The sequence below is a fragment of the Phyllobates terribilis genome, unplaced genomic scaffold (assembly GCF_046119375.1).
Source record: "Phyllobates terribilis strain yellow unplaced genomic scaffold, ASM4611937v1 Scaffold_4__5_contigs__length_816908805, whole genome shotgun sequence".
Lineage (NCBI taxonomy): Eukaryota > Metazoa > Chordata > Amphibia > Anura > Dendrobatidae > Phyllobates > Phyllobates terribilis.
This window is the reverse complement of record NW_027362764.1, coordinates 221,997,714-222,016,145: the sequence shown is the minus strand read 5'-3', so window position 1 is coordinate 222,016,145 and position 18,432 is coordinate 221,997,714. Positions and strand designations below refer to the sequence as shown.

Sequence of the window (18,432 nt, the reverse complement as noted above, 5' to 3'; positions counted from 1 at the left end):
CTAGGCCACCCAAAATCACAACTTAAAAATCATGTGGTATTAACCCCAGAAAAAGCCCCCCCCCAAAGTGCCAGCCCCTAGGTGTAAGTTACAGTCCACTGTCTTGTTATGTGTTATCTGTCCCTAGCAAGAGAGACCGACAGATTACAGACAGTGAGTGCAGGTCTTCGGAGTGTCACAAGAGAGAGACAGTCTTTCATACTGCATACAGCCATTACCGAGAGACAGACTTTTACTTCCAAGGCAGACAGGTCATGCATGCTATTAAGAGAAGGGAAGGATGTTCCAGCTCCTACAGTACTGCTAAAAGGTTGAAGGGAAATCACCCACTCAAAATGTGAAAATGAGGAATTTCAGCGCATTAAAAACAGGACAATTCCTGGACAGTTTTAAAGGGGTTATCCGGCCTCAGTCTACAAGTCTGCAATTACTCTGACTGCAGACTTCTGAATCATCACATCACACGCACTGCGAGGACACTCTGGTGCTAGGAGCAGGTGGTCGTGTGAACGCAAAATATGCAATTTGCATACTTTCTGCCACAATAAGACTAGACATGTCCGGCCTCGCCAATTACACTTGTATTGAGCAAAGCCGCACGGATCTGGTCAGCACATGACCGCATGTATGTAAATCATATACTTGCGGTCACACGCCCGCCAATCCCGGCTTCGGAGAATTCTGACAGTGCGCAGCGCACGTGATGCGAGGATTCACAAGTCTGCAGTCATAAAGTGACTGCAGACTTGTAGCCTAAAGCCAGACAACCCCTTTAACTTGTAGGGGATAACTGCAGCAAGACCATGCTTTTCTACAAATTTTATGTAAAAGACAGATACGCTTTAAGTTCCAAATACTGATCAGTGATACAAAATTATGTCCAAAAATTAAATTCCTTAAGATTTTATGTGGTAAGGGATTATCATATGTGGCAATAAAAATACTATATACAACAGAATCATAGTTTTAATATAAAAATTTGTAGGCAACATGGCAGCATCTGACAGAAATTCTAGTAAGGTCATCATTTCCCTTTATTTTCTTAAAATTTTCTGTACAGGGATGAATGATCTGTATAATGTACATTCATAGAAAGCTGTATATATATTGGGGAATAATGTAGGAATCAAGTCACTAATACATTAGGATCTTACATAACAAGCTGACATTTTGATATTCACTTTTATTTATTATTTGGTAAAGCTATGCTGTACAGGGGAATATCGTCTTCTCTTCATTTTCGAGAGGATAGTGTTAACGATTTGTAAAGGACACCGTTCACAGACTGAACACTATTGGGATTTCATACTTTGTACGCCCAACTACTTCCAAGATGGCAGAGAACAGCAATGCCCATTCATTTGAGACCAAGGCTTTGCCTATTCTTGGAATATAAAACTTAGAACGGGAAGATTATTACTTTGATTCACAGTCTTGTAAACAAATACAAAGGAACAGAATGTGCTTACATACAAAAGACAACAGAACAGGTCGTGTAACCAGATGGCTGATTCACAGAGTGCTTTCATGTGTAGATTACTTGGTGATGCTTTATCAGGATCACAAACCCATGTATTTTTCATTTTTTTATCCCTAAATAAAAATATATTTATTACAAAAAGGAATAACACTTTGTCTTAAAACAAGGAAGGCAGAAAGTAAAGTCCTTTGAATCAACCCTGGGGGGGGGGAAAGGTTTACAGCACTTTTCCTCGTGCAACAAAGAAGCAGTTCTTCCTTTTGAGACTTCATTGGAGAAACATCTGTGTTCACTAACCAAGATCTCCTACTTCATGGTCCACCGGTGGTGGCTTGTTGGGCATAACTGTGGATGAAGACCCTGCAGTAAGGTAGCCAGCAACGCCAGGTCCTGAACAAATTACAAAGAATTTGTTTGTTACAAGTAATCATATGTAAAACTAACATTCTACAAAAATATTCATCTGACTTATAGAGATAATTTCTGATTAAGAATAGATCTCCATAAAATTACAAGGTAGCCACAACGTGAATATTTCCCAATGGGAAAGAAAGATGAAAGTGACATTGTAAAATAGGAAAAAAAAACAAGAAACAGGATTTGAAGATATATGAGCAATCCTAGCCAAAAGGATAATTCCATGGAAAAATGAAAGGGGTTTTCCACTTTCAGGAAAGCAGATCCCAAACACTGTAAAATACCCAAAACATAAAGCAGGTATTCACCCTCATAATATCCAGTATAAGCTCTGTGCCATGTTTTGGCTGCAGAAGAGCCAACACTATACCTAATCATGGAGCTTGGCGGATGGTGCAGTCTACCTCGGCATAGTTGCTAAGCTCAGTGACTGGCTAAAGTGGTGATACGCGCTGTCAACATACCAACACCCAAGCAGCAGCGGGAAGCTGGCCATGGACTGGGGAAGGGTGAGTATTTGCTCTTTTTGTTAATTCAGGTATTTTAGCGTGTCTGCAATCCACTTTCCTGAAAATGGAAATTTCTTTAAATTCCTCAGATATACAAGCAGTAGATAATCAAAATGCCCTCATACGCTATCACACTCACAGAGAGCTTAGGCTGTGTTCAAACGTTGTGGACGTGATTTTTTAAAATCACAGCAAAAACGTGGCTGTTTCATTGCCATTGTGGCAACCCACCCCACCCCCCATAAAAAAAAAAATGCACCTTGAATGCAAAATTTGAAAGCAGCCTGAGAAGTACTTTTACATGTCCAAATAAATTGACAATGACGAGCACTGAATGAATGACTGAATGAGCGCTTACACTCATTAATAATCATGAGTGAGCCCTTAAATCCTTGAGGGTATCTGTTCTGGATATTTAGGACAAAGCCATTTTATTTTATAGTCATTTTCTGTAAGCCATTTTTCCATTCATGCAGCTATATGGGGCTTATCTTTTGTGGGACAGATTGTATTTTTCAATGGCTTCATCTTGTGGTACATACAACTTATTGCCGAATGGGTAAATAAAAAGTTATCAATATCAAAAAAATCTCTCTCTCTAATTATATATATATAGGGCACACATGTGTTGGCCAATTTATGCGCTAAAAACCTTCATTGTTTGTAAGTACTTGTTGCTAAGCAAAACAGTTTAGATGTAATATTTTCATTATTTTCATTGTTAAGAAGTATCTTGGCCATATGGAGCGCTGCTGCATCCTTTTGATATAGTTTATAGTTACGGCAGCTGGCACCAGTTCACACTAGGAGGTGCTGGTCAGGTTTCTCTGGTTTGTATTACTATAAGGGGGTGTAACTGCCTCTTGAGTGATTCTGCACTCCTCCCATTAACCAGCAGGTGTTGTATAAACCGCTCTGCTTGCCTTTTAAATGTAGGTGTTTTTAGCCCAGAAGAAGACATGTTTGTCCGTTTAATTGTAGGCTTGTAGCCCAAAAGTGGCATGTTAGGCAGACTAGTTACCCATCAGGGGGAGGTTACCTTGCCGTGGTTGATGGGCACACATGAATTGGCCAATTTATGCGCTAAAAACCTTCATTGTTTGTAAGTACTTGTTGCTAAGCCAAACAGTTTAGATCTAATATTTTCATTGTTAAGACGTATCTTGGCCATATGGAGTGCTGCTGCATTCTTTTGAGATATATATATCTCTCTCTCTATCTACACACATATATACATACATATTTTTTTATTTATTTACTTTAATGCTGTATTACTTTTGCACAATAAATACAGAGTAAATAAACATTTTTTTTATTTAAATTGTCCACCATTCATTGCAGTTATTTTTTTGTAATATAATTAACTTATTTTGCTCCTACTTTCCCAAATACTATGCTGCAGTGCAGTTTCATTGCCCTATCCATGATTCTTTAGAAGCTGCAAGAGCCATACACTGCATTCAAATAGTCTGCGTATGGGACATTGCTTATACGAATCTCTGTGCTCCCAACCTCTGCACTCAGAATTCCCATAAACACTGTATGAAGAGTATGGATCCTGCCAAGCAGAAGTTGGTAATAATAATATTAGCAAATACCACCAATATAAAATGTAGAATACTTCTTCTGATTTGCTGTGTCGCTTACCCCATGTGTAGGGCATTGCAGAAGCTTAGGTATCCATTACGACCACTCAAAATTATAGTTCGTGAGTGGTTAGTGGTCGTAACCATGGATACCTAAGCTACTGCAACACCCTGCACATAGGATAAGTGACATAGCGAATCAGAAGAACTATACTATATTTTAAATTGGAGGTATTTGCTAATATTATTATTACACCTACCACATATTGGGATAGGATCTTGGAGATGGTAATACCCCTTTAACTGTGCTATCCGACTAATCTACCTCTCTTTTCACTACTCCTCCGCAAATTCCTTCATTGGCTCCCACTTCCCCCAACGCATCCAATTCAAACTAACATTGACCTACAAAGCCGTCCATAATCTGTCTTCTCCATATATCACCAAACTAATCTCCCGATATCTTCCCATGTGTAATCTCTGTTCCTCTCAATATCTGCTTCTCTCCAAACACTCACCCAATTGCCTCCAAGACTTCTCCAGAGTATCCCCCATCCTCTAAAATTCTGTGATCCCTCACATGTTCGATTATTTACCACATTTGGAGATGGAACTTAAAAACCCATAGCTTTAAGAAAACGTATAGTCTGCAATGACCCCGCTCCCCTTAAATTGTCCGTATGGGCATCACTTGGTGCAACTACGGAAAATCAATCATAGGATTATGCAATACGGACACAACTTTACATAGATATGATGGCTTATGCCGGTTGCCACTTGTCACCTCTGTTATCATAATGGAAAATGGCAGCTCTGTGAAGTAAAGTAGTACATGATAAATTTAGCGCACATGTAGGGTTTTCGACATTTGAGAAATGTTGATGCAAGTTACACATGAAAACTAACAGCAAATTAAAATTACTAAAGCAAACGTGAATGTAAATTGCCTCCATTACATTGTTTGATAAGATACTGGTGTCAAATGCATCACAGCAATATACAGTTTTATGAAAAAGTTTGGGCACCCCTATTAATCTTAAGCTTAATGTTTTATAAAAATTGGTGTTTTTGCAACAGCTATTTCAGTTTGATATATGTAATAACTGTTGGACACAGTAATGTTTCTGCCTTGAAATGAGGTTTATTGTACTAACAGAAAATGTGCAATCTGCATTCAAACAAAATTTGACAGGTGCATAAGTATGGGCACCCTTATCATTTTCTTGTTTTAAATACTCCTACCTACTTTTTACTGACTTACTAAAGCACTTTTTTGGTTTTGTAACCTCATTGAGCTTTGAACTTCAGAGCCAGGTGTATGCAATCATGAGAAAAGCTACTTAAAGTGGCCACTTGCAAGTTGTTCTCCTGTTTGAATCTCCTCTGAAGAGTGGCATCATGGGCTCCTCAAAACAACTGTCAAATGATCTGAAAACAAAGATTATTCAACATAGTTGTTTAGGGGAAGGATACAAAAAGCTGTCTCAGAGATTTAACCTGTCAGTTTCCACTGTGAGGAACATAGTAAGGAAATGGAAGAACACAGGGACAGTTCTTGTTAAGGCCAGAAGTGGCAGGCCAAGAAAAACATCAGAAAGGCAGAGAAGAAGAATGGTGAGATCAGTCAAGGACAATCCTCAGACCACCTCCAGAGAGCTGCAGCATCAACTTACTGCAGATGGTGTCACTGTGCATCGGTCAACTATACAACGCACTTTGCACAAGGAGAAGCTGTATGGTAGAGTGATGCGAAAGAAGCCGTTTCTGCAAGCACGCCACAAACAGAATCGGCTGAGGTATGCAAAAGCACATTTGGAGAAGCCAATTTCTTTTTGGAAGAAGGTCCTGTGGACTGATGAAACCAAGATTGAGTTGTTTGGTCATACAAAAAGGCATTATGCATGGCGGCAAAAAAACACAGCATTCCAAGAAAAACACTTGCTACCCACAGTAAAATTTGGTGGAGGTTCCATCATGCTTTGGGGCTGTGTGGCCAATGCCGGCACTGGGAATCTTGTTAAAGTTGAGGGACACATGGATTCCACTCAGTATCAGCAGATTCTTGACAATAATGTTCAAGAATCAGTGATAAAGTTGAAGTTACGCAGGGGATGGATCTTTCAGCAAGACAATTATCCAAAACACCGCTCCAAATCTACTCAGGCATTCATGCAGAGGAACAATTACAATGTTCTGGAATGGCCATCCCAGTCCCCAGACCTGAATATCATTGAACATCTGTGGGATAATTTGAAGAGGGCTGTCCATGCTCGGCGACCATCAAACTTTACTGAACTGGAATTGTTTTGTAAAGAGGAATGGTCAAAAATACCTTCATCCAGGATCCAGGAAATCATTAAAAGCTACAGGAAGCAACTAGAGGCTGTTATTTTTGCAAAAGGAGGATCTACTAAATATTAATGTCACTTTTCTGGTGAGGTGCCCATACTTATGCACCTGTCAAATTTTGTTTGAATGCAGATTGCACATTTTCTGTTAGTACAATAAACCTCATTTCAAGGCAGAAACATTACTGTGTCCAACAGTTATTACATATATCAAACTGAAATAGCTGTTGCAAAAAAACAATTTTTATAAAACAATAAGCTTAAGATTAATAGGGGTGCCCAAACTTTTTCATATAACTGTAGATATTCAATATCATTGAATAGATGAGTGTCCCTGAATTGGAAATCCTTATGTTTTTAAACATTTTTATATAGTATCTATTAGCGTATCAGCATAAGAATGGTAAATGGAGCCTTGTGCTCAGATCTGGTCAAGATTAAGGATGAACAAATCAATTTGGCTTTTGGTCAAATGCAAAGTAAAAATGTGGTGAAATGAAAAGGGTCATATTTTGATCTCCTTTTACCTCCTGAATTTTCAGCTGCCCAACCACATTACACTGAAGTGAGTCAGAACCAAAAGACTGTTCAAACCAAGCACATTATCTTGCAGGAAACATGATTGGCCACAAAAAGGGAAAAGGGCGCATCAAGCACCTCATCAGCATATTTGACTAAAGAATAATTTCTGGCAAACATAGCAATGGATTTTGACATCTATGGTACAATTTTTTTATTAGAGCTATGCCCCCCATTTTGTGCTGTCAGAATCCTTTAACGTGTACGGGAACTGTACCCTGACAGCAGATGTAGAAGAAAACAAGAATTGAGGATGCTGGATTTCCTTTCCGATACGGTGTTCTGCTAGCAGATAAATTGCTGTCAACACACTGGAGCTTTAATTTGTGCCTGAACATCAGCACCTCAGTGTTTCTGGAGGACTCGATTTCAGAAACCTTGAATTGAACAATGTAATAATGTAAATGATCGAGACTGACACAACAGGAAGGAGGGTGGTGGAATTATGTATATACAGTCATGACTGAGCACAAGATGCAAGAATGCAGCAGGTGCAACAAGCATTGTACCTGTGTTACAGAGCTACACAGCAGATAGCAAGCTGCCTGGAAGAAAGCATCTAAAGCCCACTTCTGAGATGAAGGGGGCTGCTACCAGTAAGAAGGGAAGGAGAGACACCTGAAGGAAGAAAAGAAAAGTAAAAAGCAAGGGAAGAAGAGGTTAGGAAGGAAGCAGACAGCAACAAGCATAAGGGAGTACAAGTCCAATATTCATCTTAATGGACATTCGCAAGAAAACTTTTCATGACACTCAAAACTCCTGGCAGTAGTTCCTTAGTAATAGTCTTTTTGATAATGCCTGTCTACTCACAGCCATTTCCAAAACAGGCAGCCCTGCAGTTTAATACAGCTAAAGACCTGGACGTTATTTGAACACATACGGACGGAGCTGCCTGATTGTTTTTAAAACAAGACAAAACCTCTGGTCCAGCAGCTCATTTTCAAAACAGTAATGGTTAATATGTCCTGAAAATGCCAGAAAAGGGTGCGAAAGCCCGAATAAGAATGGAGTACAGGGTTTGCACAGGTAAACATAGGAATAGTTGTTTAAAGTGGTGTTCCTGCTTTATTAAAGGGAATCTGTCCTATAACAAGCATATAAGGGCATGCGGGTCTTTGAAAGCTAAATGCATTGACACCTTTATAATTCATATGCAAATAATGACATGTTAAGTGCTTTGGGTGTTACAGAGCACTTTCAGAGCATTTGCCTCTCAGCATCAGTCTCTTTACCGGTAATTTGATTCATAGCTCACTGTCTGTGTGATGTCAAAAAGGCGGGCAATGAGATCAGGCAATGAGCCAACTGTACCAGATCAAGCCAAATAGGCTGGTGCTGAGCTGGGCAACAAGCTCTAGAGGCAGTGGCTGCTTAACCACCACTTAACACCTCATAGGAATATGAATTAAAATGCTAATCACTCTGGAATGCAGCAAAAGACAAAGCATATAGAGGTTTCAGAGACCTGCAGGTCCATAAATGCCGGTTTTTGGGGAGGGATTGCTCTTACATATTCCATCTAACAACTCTGACTCCAATGAGCTGAGAATGGACAGCTCCTCCTCTCTGTCCTTCTATTTGTCTGCTAATTCTCCTCCCATGAGGTACAGAGGCCGTCTAATAACATGACCAAAAAGTCAAGATTTCTATTATATCAAATATCCTCCTACCCTCGAGGACATACCCATTTCCAGGAAGACCACTTTATAGCAGCAAACTTTTATGCCATAACTGTCCAAACATTCTTTAAACATAGATACTGAACAATTCCAAAGCATTCCACATAGGGGGTTACATTAGCAGCCATGCACGCGTTCTGTATTAGAGCTGTACACACTTCTTGAAGATTACCATGTACACCCTTCAATTACTATTAGTACTTCATATACAGATACTTTGCTGGTGCCTTATCTAGGGTCTACTACTTCTTGTTTTTTTTTTCTTGAGTATAATCCTACAACTTTTAGCCAAAAGTGATGGCTGCTTCAGCTCTGGGATCAGGAAAGACACGATATAGTGTTTTGTCCAATAGTAACTTAAAACAGTTGTGGTGGATCCGTTCTGAGGGAAGCATCAACAGGAGTAGATTCTTCTTGGTACAGATCTGCCTGGATTTGTATTGAGGATGTTTATAATTCTACAAAAGCTCAATGACCATGCACGGTCCATTTGTCTCCATTTAAAGGGTTATTCCCAAAATCACAATGTAGTTCATATAATAATGTACATATATAGTTATTAATTTGTGCCGATATAACTCATTGTTAAATCTGCCCGGTTTTGCACATATTGCCCTTCCTAATGATGCACATGAAGGCTCTATTTACCCTCCAGTTGCCATTGGATCAGACCTGATGTCGTTTCACTGCACCTGGTCAAACATGTGCAGTCAGTACAATCTCTTTCAAATGGCTCTCAGCACAGCTCAGCTCTGTCGTGCTTCCACCAATGACAGAGTGTACTATTCGTTTAGAATACACCTTATTCTTCTGTGCACTGCATGGTCTTGTACAGTAGTCTGTCATGCTGATTTTGTCTTCTGCCATCTATATCAATATAGCTGTATTTGTGATTTTACATTACTGATCTGTAAGTAGTTTGCCAGCAGAGTTCAACAGTCCTGCATATGGTCGAAGATATTCCGCTACCATATGCATCTACAAAGTAGAATTTGTAATATTAATGTCAGCAAAAGGCGTTAAACACAGCTCAGCCCCAGTTGTGTCAGCTCTGCTGTGCCTAGTTATTACAAGCTCTATTGTGTCGGCAGAGTAAAGCAGAGCTCTGCTGCAAACCAGCTAACAAAACAATGATGTTAAAACAAATATGCTGACGTACAGTGCCTACAAGTAGTATTCAACCCCCTGCAGATTTAGCTGGTTTGATAAGATGCAAATAAGTTAGAGCCTTCAAACTGCAAACGTGAGTAGGTTTTATGAACAGAAGCATAAATCTTACAAACCAAAAAGTTATGTTGCTCAGTTGAATTTTATTAAATTTTAAACATAAAAGTGTGGGTCAATTATTATACAACCCCTATGTTTAATATTTTGTGGAATAACCCTTGTTTGCAATTACAGCTAATAATCGTCTTTTATAAGACCTGATCAGGCCGGCACAGGTCTGTGGAGTTATCTTGGCCCACCCCTCCATGCAGATCTTCTCCAAGTTATCTAGGTTCTTTGGGTGTCTCATGTGGACTTTATTCTTGAGCTCCTTCCACAAGTTTTCAATTGGGTTAAGGTCAGGAGACTGACTAGGCCACTCCAACACCTTGACTTTTTCCCTCTTGAACCAGGCCTTGGTTTTCTTGGCTGTGTGCTTTGGGTCGTTGTCTTGTTGGAAGATGAAATTACGACCCATCTTAAGATCCTTGATGGAGGAGCGGAGGTTCTTGGCCAAAATCTCCAGGTAGGCCGTGCTATCCATCTTCCCATGGATGCGGACCAGATGGCCAGGCCCCTTGGCAGAGAAACAGCCCCACAGCATGATGCTGCCACCACCATGCTTGACTGTAGGGATGGTATTCTTGGGGTCGTATGCAGTGCCATCCAGTCTCCAAACGTCACGTGTGTGGTTGGCACCAAAGATCTCGATCTTGGTCTCATCAGACCATAGAACCTTGAACCAGTCTGTCTCAGAGTCCTCCAAGTGATCATGAGCAAACTGTAGACGAGCCTTGACATGACGCTTTGAAAGTAAAGGTACCTTACGGGCTCGTCTGGAACGGAGACCATTGCGGTGGAGTACGTTACTTATGGTAATGACTGAAACCAATGTCCCCACTGCCATGAGATCTTCCCGGAGCTCCTTCCTTGTTGTCCTTGGGTTAGCCTTGACTCTTCGGACAAGCTGGCCTCGGCACGGGAGGACACTTTCAAAGGCTGTCCTGGCCGTGGAAGGCTAACAGTAGTTCCATAAGCCTTCCACTTACGGATGATGCTCCCAACAGTGGAGACAGGTAGGCCCAACTCCTTGGAAAGGGTTTTGTACCCCTTGCCAGCCTTGTGACCCTCCACGATCTTGTCTCTGATGGCCTTGGAATGCTCCTTTGTCTTTCCCATGTTGACCATGTCTGAGTGCTGTTCACAAGTTTGGGGAGGGTCTTAAATAGCCAGAAAAGGCTGGCAAAAGAGATCTTTAATCCACACATGTGAAGCTCATTATTCTTGGTGCCTGAACTACTTCTTAATACTTTTGGGGGACCAAACAGAATTCTTGTGGTTTGAGGGGTTGAATAATAAATGACACTCTGAATTAACTTTTAACGTTTTTAAAAAAAACAAAACAAAAACAAAATTTGCTGCAGTGCATTTCCCACTTCCAGGCTGATCTACAGTACAAATGTCACAATGCCAAGTTAATTCCGCATGTGTCAACCAGCTAAATCTGCAGGGGGTTGAATACTACTTGTAGGCACTGTATATGGCACAAAAGTATATTTATTAGGTATAGTTGTGTTCAGGAGCATACACACATAAGACCAGAATGTATTCTTAAACTAGATTAACATGATGATGTGCCAAATATCTGTGGTGGGTGCAGCTGAGTATGGCACAGTATTGCAAAGCTGTGCTGGAAGTCCGTGCTATTATACACATTCATCAGTAAACTGGCTTCCTGCACACCTATAACCCATCAATTCAGAGAGATGGGGCTAATCAAGAGCACAGAAAAGAAGCAAGGTGCTGCTGCTGGGAAATGTAGTTTTAGCAGTCCCAATAGAACGGCCCATTCAGAGATGTGAAGTTGGATGCATGGAGGGGCAAGATCAGATGAAAAAAAGACACAAGGGTAAAAGAATCTTTTGTTGGGCTTGGGCTGTATATTAACAATAAATGTGCTTTGTGAACAATAGTCCGATTGTGGGAATAACCCTTTTAAACATATAAGCAGGAAAAGTTCCCAACTTACATGAGAAACGAAGGCAGTGATTAATGCCTAACTGTGGCATCCATTAACCAGTTGCTTATTGGATACGCCATAAGCTTTTACAAAAGATAAAATGAGCTTACTTTGCGTTTCTAAATCCAGAGTGTGCTCATTCTGTTGCGGACATATTAATGTGTAGGATTAAAATCCACTGTCAATCCTCAGCACAATGTGCATGTGACAAGTGGATTTTTCTGCAGTTATGGCAGCTTTGTGTTGAGATCCTAGCCCAGAAAAAATTAAAATGTTGGCATGTGTGGACTTACCCACAGGTAAGCTACCCATAGCTGATGCTATGATTTAAGTGGGTATTCTCAAGTTATCTCTTGAACAGCTCAGAGTTATGCAGTCTCCTCACTCCCTGGTTTTGGACAGTGGGGGCACGCCTCCTTGAGTGACAGTTCTGGGAAGTAGCAGAACTGTAATATTAGTCAAACTAAAAAGTTCTGATATAATACATTCAGCCCTCAGTGTTCTGAATTCTACACTGTTATAACTATATCTACATATAGAAATAACAGTGCTTTTGGACAAACACCCAGCTCCAGACAGTAAGAGCCATGATTAAGAGACCTGTTCTGAAAGCTGTGGGGCGTGTGATTTTGCAAGACGTGTAACAGCAACTTCTCAGAAGCTGAGAGGAAGGTGAGCAGGTAACTGCTGTATAGAATAGAAATCAATGGGCTGGAGAAAGGTGGCTGGGATATTAGGAGTTTACCCCTCTCCTGGAAGTAACTACTGAGCACACTTGGCCAGGGTCTGGGCAGGCTGTAGGTGCCGACCTCCATCGGAAACCAGCTGTACACTATGAAAGATAAAAGCTCTCATTGCAGGAAAATCACAGCAGATAGAAAAAGCAAGTCAATTGCAAACTTGCGTATTTTCATGCTGTCTAAGTAATTAAAGCAATTTCATAACTTGAGAATACAGGTCGGTCACAGCGACAGTTTCGGTTTTAAAAAAACAAAAAACCCACAGTTTAACATTTAAAATGTATGGAACCTAGATGAAGAAAGCCATGCATATAAAATTAAGAAAAAGGGAGTACCAGCCATGCAGACAACATAGCTAAGGTGTAATCCTGTTAATTGTAGGGACATATAGCACTCGCTGACAGTAAGATTGTCCAACATCCACCTGCATGTATTATTTTTTTTTCTAGACAACCGCTCCTTACAGCAGATCTCTGATCTGGCTAACAGAGGAGATCTTAAGGGTGGATTTCCCTCCATGATATCCGTATCCCCCAGTAGGGCATGTGGAGATAAGGTAGATTTTGAATGCAGCTTTGGTCTATAAATCTGTGACAATAAAAGTCGCTCTGTATTTACAACGATAGCCGACATTTTCTGTGAATAAAAAAAAAATATATGTTAAGAAACAGATTCCCCAGTGAAACAACTGCTTACCAGTGAGGTATCCCGCTGTTTGTGATTCAGAAATGAACAAGTCATGTTTCTGATCTTTAAAGGCACTCCATACAGAGGATCGAGACAGAATTTCATTTACCTAGAAAATACACAGAGCCATTTACATTTCTTCTAAATATAGGTAGGTGCATAGATTACATTATTGTGGGAGATTACTCACTTGTTCCCCATACTGTAGGCTACGAGTCATAGACTTCAATGCTTTAACTATCTGAGCCTTTGTGGCCGCAGGACTTTCTAGGTTCTCAAGGCCTTGTCCTTCAAGTAACCTTAGTAAATATGCAACTAGATCAGCTTTAAGTGCCTGGAAGACATAAATTATATTATATAATGATCAATTTTGACATGAGCGAGATTTTTCTTATATTTTCATGAACAGAAAGATAAAAAAAACTAACAACCAATTTATAATTATCAAATATAGCTTTGTTTGCTGTTTTTTAAATGCAACATATAGTAAGAACACTGGACACATTTGCAGGAAGAAGTAGTCCAAAATTCCTCCTTAAAGTGAAGCAGAATATGTTGGTGCTATAGAAATAAAATTATTATTAAAGCAACAATCCTCCTTGGGACTGAAAGGTGAGGATACATTTCTCATCTATTGTCACCATACCTGATGCCCCGCTACCTCCTCTGCTCAGATTGGCATTCTTTTTCTCCTGCTTAAGATGATTGTTGCAATGGCATAGGGAGTGCAGAGGTAAGTCTAAAAAGACTGCCTTACCCATCACACATTATAGTAAAGGGAGGTGTGATTTTGACATAATTCGGCGGTCATCTTGAAAGCCGGAAGAACGGAAAGCAGATCTGATTGGAGGAGGCAGTGAGAGGTAAGTGGAGGGGACTTGGTAGGTGATGACAGATAAGAAATGCATAGTCACTTTTCAGTCCCAAGGTGAAGGGTCGCCTAAGGCTGTGTGCACACATTGTGTTTTCGCTGCATTTTTTCAGTGCAAATTTGTCACAAATCCTGAAGTGTTTCCTGTTGCCAGCAAAGTGAAGGAGAATCCTGAAGTCTCATGCACACGTTGCTTATTTGTGACTTGCAGATGTGGTGCAGATTTACGGTAAATCTGCAGCATGTCAATTCTTTCAGAGTTTTTGCTGCAGATTTCACCCTTACTGATGGGTGGGGAAAAATTTGCACTAAAAATGTATATAGAAAATGCAGCAAAAACATGCGTTTTTACAGCCAAGAGATGCAGAAATTCTTCACCAAATACTTAACATGTGCACATACCCTTAAAGTTGTGTAAAACTTTGCAGCTACAGAAAGCATTTGGTGGAGGTTATGGCTGCCAAAGGGGAGTCTACAAGTTATTACATTCTCCTTGCATTTTGCCCAAAAAATACTTTGTTTTGAGTGCTAGCAATTCAGTTAGATTGTGACTTCGATAACAGAGAATATTTTACTAGTAATGAATGCAGCTCCAAAGTAAAATTTGAATCTTTTTTTATGACAATTAAATACATTTGTCACGCTTTTAAATTAAGTAGAATAGCACTGAACACTATACAAGAAGGGAACAAGTACTTATTAGCTGTTAGCATCCCATACAATGCTAGGCTCACCTGATCAAGGGTTAGAAAGTTGTTACATGTCTAAAGTGTTTATGAAGCAAATGTTAGCAATACTATGTAACATTGACACAAACACACTATTAAATAAATATATAACTATACAATTAAGGAGCTCATATGGTCACAACATGCAGTTATAAGAAAACTGTTCTCACTTGTGCCACCAACTCCGTTTGCTCTTTCTGAAACATCCTATTGAGAGCTTCACAAGCTATTCCAATCATGTCTGAACGTTTCTTCATCCCACACATGAAGGGTCCAATTGTTTCCAGAGAAGCCATTGCTCGAACACACAACTGAGAAAACAAATGGGACGTTTACTTCCATGGAGGTCAAGTGACATTGAAGGAAAACTATCCTGTGAAGCCATACTGTACCTCATTATCCGTCATAGTGTGGATGACCCGTATTGCACACTTTGGAATAGCATTGTTCTTGTGGTTCAATGCCTGGAGGATTTTAGGCAAGTGACCCAAAGGTGGAACTTGGTCCAATAACTGAGGCTGGGCATTGAACAGACAAACTGTTGCTGTAGTTACAGTTTCTAAGGTTTCACCCTATAGGAAAAATACAAAGAATTAAAACTTTTACTTGTATTATATAACGAGAAAGGTAATCATAAAACGACCTATTTGTTAAATCAAGTTATGACACTATATTAATATGGGGGTGATGGGATACGCAATTCTGTACATTGGTGCTAGTCCGTACTTCCAAAATCTTGTCGGACTAACTAAGCAAATCGCACATTCTCAACTTTGCAGCTAATCAGCTTGTCAAGATTTCACAGTGACGGACCCCGGCTGCAGCATCAGCAGCTGATTGTGGAACAGGTAAAGAGATTTTGTGCTGTTCTGCAATCTACCTCTGATCTTTGAGGATTTAAACAATGGGAGCGCCATCAATGCCTAGAACTAATCTTTTCTGTCCTTTTAGGCTGGGTGCCCACGTAGCGTTTTTCAAGCGTTTATGCTGCGGAATTTCCGCAGCGGAAAACGCTTGTGAAACGCTAGGTAATCCGCACCCCATGGTCCCCAAGGGGATTCCGCATGTTCTATGCACATGCTGCGGATTTTTCCGCAGCGTTTATGCTGCGTACAAAAATCTGCAGCATGTAATTTAATTTTGCGGAAGTGCAGCGGAACTCCCGCCATTGACTTGCATTGAAAAGCGTAGAAACCGCGACTGTACATTTGTACAAGCGGCTTCTATGCATCTCTATGTGCGGATGGTACCCAGTTCTGGAGGAGAGGAGACTCTCATCCAGACCTGGGTACCATTGTACCTGTAAAAAAAGAATAAAATAACAAATAAAGTTTATACTCACCTTTCCGAAGGCTTTTCTCTGAATGCCGGCATCGCTTGAGGACCTGCGGTAACGTCACAGTCATGTGACCCGCAGGCCCTTCACCGCTCTGTCTCGCGATATGCCGGCAGAAGGGAACCAGACAGGAACGAGCGCTGCAGCCACGCCGGGGCCTCGGGGGTGAGTATAGCTTTATTTGTTTTAATTTTTACGGTCAAACTGTATAAATGCATGCCGTTTGCATGGATTTATACAGTGTGACCTAGTTGTCAAGCACTTTCCAAGTGATGTTATCGCCTGGAAAGCGCTTGTCAATCTGCATGCGGAAACGCATGTGAATCCGCATGTGGATCTGCATGTATTCTGCAGGAAAAACGCATGCACAATCTGCATGCGTTTTTTCTGCCAGGGAGATGCAGAAATTTTCTGCTTCATTTCTGCATCGTGGGCACATAGCCTTAGGCTAAGTGCCCACGATGCAGAAATGCTGCATATTTTTTCCGCTTCTCCCTGGCAGGAAAAATGCATGCGGTTTTTACATGCGTTTTTCCTGCCAGGTACAAGCGTTTGTCAAGCGTTTTTGCATGCATTTCTGCATGCGGGTTGTCAAGCGCTTTTCCAAACGATTTTAGCATCACTTGGAAAAGTGCTTGACAACTTGGTCACACTATATAAATCCATGCAACTGGCATCGATTTATATAGTGTGACCAAGTTAATAGTTAAAAAAAGAATAAAAATGGTAAAAAATAAAGATTATACTTACCTTCCGATGGCCCCCGTTCTTTTCTCCGGTGCATTCGGTCTCTTGTACAGCACACGGTGGTCTAAAAGGACCTGCAGTGACGTCGTTTAGTCATGTGACAGGTCACGCGACATGACTAAATGACGTCACCCCAGGTCCTTTTTTAGACCATCGCGAGCTGTACAAGAGACCGGACGCACCGGAGAAAAGACCGGGGGCCATCGGAAGGTAAGTATAATCTTTTTTATTTTAAATTCTTTTTTTATACAAGGTACTGTGGTACCCGGGTCTGGAGGAGAGTCTCTTCTTCTCCAGACCCGGGTACCATCCGCACATTGAATCGCTTAATATCCGCATGTGCACATGTAGTGATGCGGATATTAAGCGATTCAATGCAAGTCAATATCAGCAATTACGCCGCGTGTCCGCAAAATAAATGGACACGCTGCGTATTTTTCCGCAATGATAATCCGCAGCATGTGCACAGCACATGCAGATTATCATTGGGGACCATGGGGCATGTATTACCAAGCATTTTTTAAGCGTTTTCGCTGCGGAAATTCCACGGCTTGAAAAACGCATAGTGGGCACACAGCCTAACAGAAATTAGATGCCAACAAGTAATGATGCTGCAGCATATAGATTTATATGAAACATTTAGATCTGAAACTGGCCCAGTAATCTTACGTGAACACTATTTTTTTCCAGCAGTTCAGTGAATTTCTCCAGCAGAGAAACCAGGAACTCTCTCGGCTTCCGTAGAACCCAAGCAGGCTGAGCGATGAATATCCTTAGGAAAACGCCGCCGACTGATAATTCCCCTTGTGCCTCTCCAAATGCAATATTGAAATCATCAGGCAACTAGAAAAGACCAAAACCATTTTGGATCGTTTTTAAAAAGCAAAAAAAAAGTTGAAACAATAAAAAGAAGGCAAACACCAATGCAAACATTTAAAGGGAATCTTTCAGCAGGTTATTGCTACTTAATCTGACAGCAGCATGACGTAGGGGCAGAGATCCTGATTCTACTGATGTATCAGTTTACCGGGGTGCAGCAGTTGTGATAGAATCACAGTTTTCTCTTCTGCAGATCTAGCAGAGCTCAGTTGTTGAACTGTGTAGAACCCCGTCCACACCACAGCTTTCTGTGTACATTTTATAGTGACATAGAGCTGCTAATCAGTGCTAGGGGTGGGGTTAGACTAGGAGGCATGAGTTGTCCTGCAGTGATAATCGCCTGCTGATAAAACACTGATTGTAGCGAGCAGCAACACACAGCTCAGTATGTGACATCGCTAGAATCAGGATCTCTGACCCTACACTATGGTGCTCAGATTACATAGCAAAAACTTGCTGACAGATTCCATTTAAAAAAATGCGATGTGAATTTATGATGCAATTTTTTAGCTAACTTGAGAAATGGATTCAAAAGGAACAGTAGAAATGAATGATTTATATTTCTGATTTATATTTAGCATCAAGCAATTTATCTGAAAATACCTTCATTAGCTTAAAAT

The 18,432-nt window shown here is 40.6% G+C and overlaps 1 protein-coding gene across 4 annotated transcripts in view; it reads right to left on the bottom strand.

Annotated features, from left to right (window-relative positions):
* Window positions 1–979: 979 nt before the first annotated feature.
* Window positions 980–18,432, bottom strand: part of DNAJC13 (DnaJ heat shock protein family (Hsp40) member C13) — a 172,081-nt gene continuing 154,628 nt past the window's right edge. For 2 of the 4 annotated variants that reach the window (XM_073678097.1, XM_073678098.1), the window contains 6 exons: window positions 17,603–17,776; window positions 15,243–15,422; window positions 15,021–15,161; window positions 13,442–13,585; window positions 13,261–13,360; window positions 981–1,870 (listed from right to left, as the gene is read on the bottom strand). In XM_073678097.1, the coding sequence (XP_073534198.1) occupies window positions 1,773–1,870; window positions 13,261–13,360; window positions 13,442–13,585; window positions 15,021–15,161; window positions 15,243–15,422; window positions 17,603–17,776 (837 nt within the window). In that variant the 3' untranslated portion in view covers window positions 981–1,772. Of the gene's footprint in view, window positions 1,871–7,428; window positions 7,538–13,260; window positions 13,361–13,441; window positions 13,586–15,020; window positions 15,162–15,242; window positions 15,423–17,602; window positions 17,777–18,432 lie in introns of all 4 variants that reach the window. The other 2 variants (XR_012320069.1, XM_073678100.1) reach the window with 2 other exon arrangements.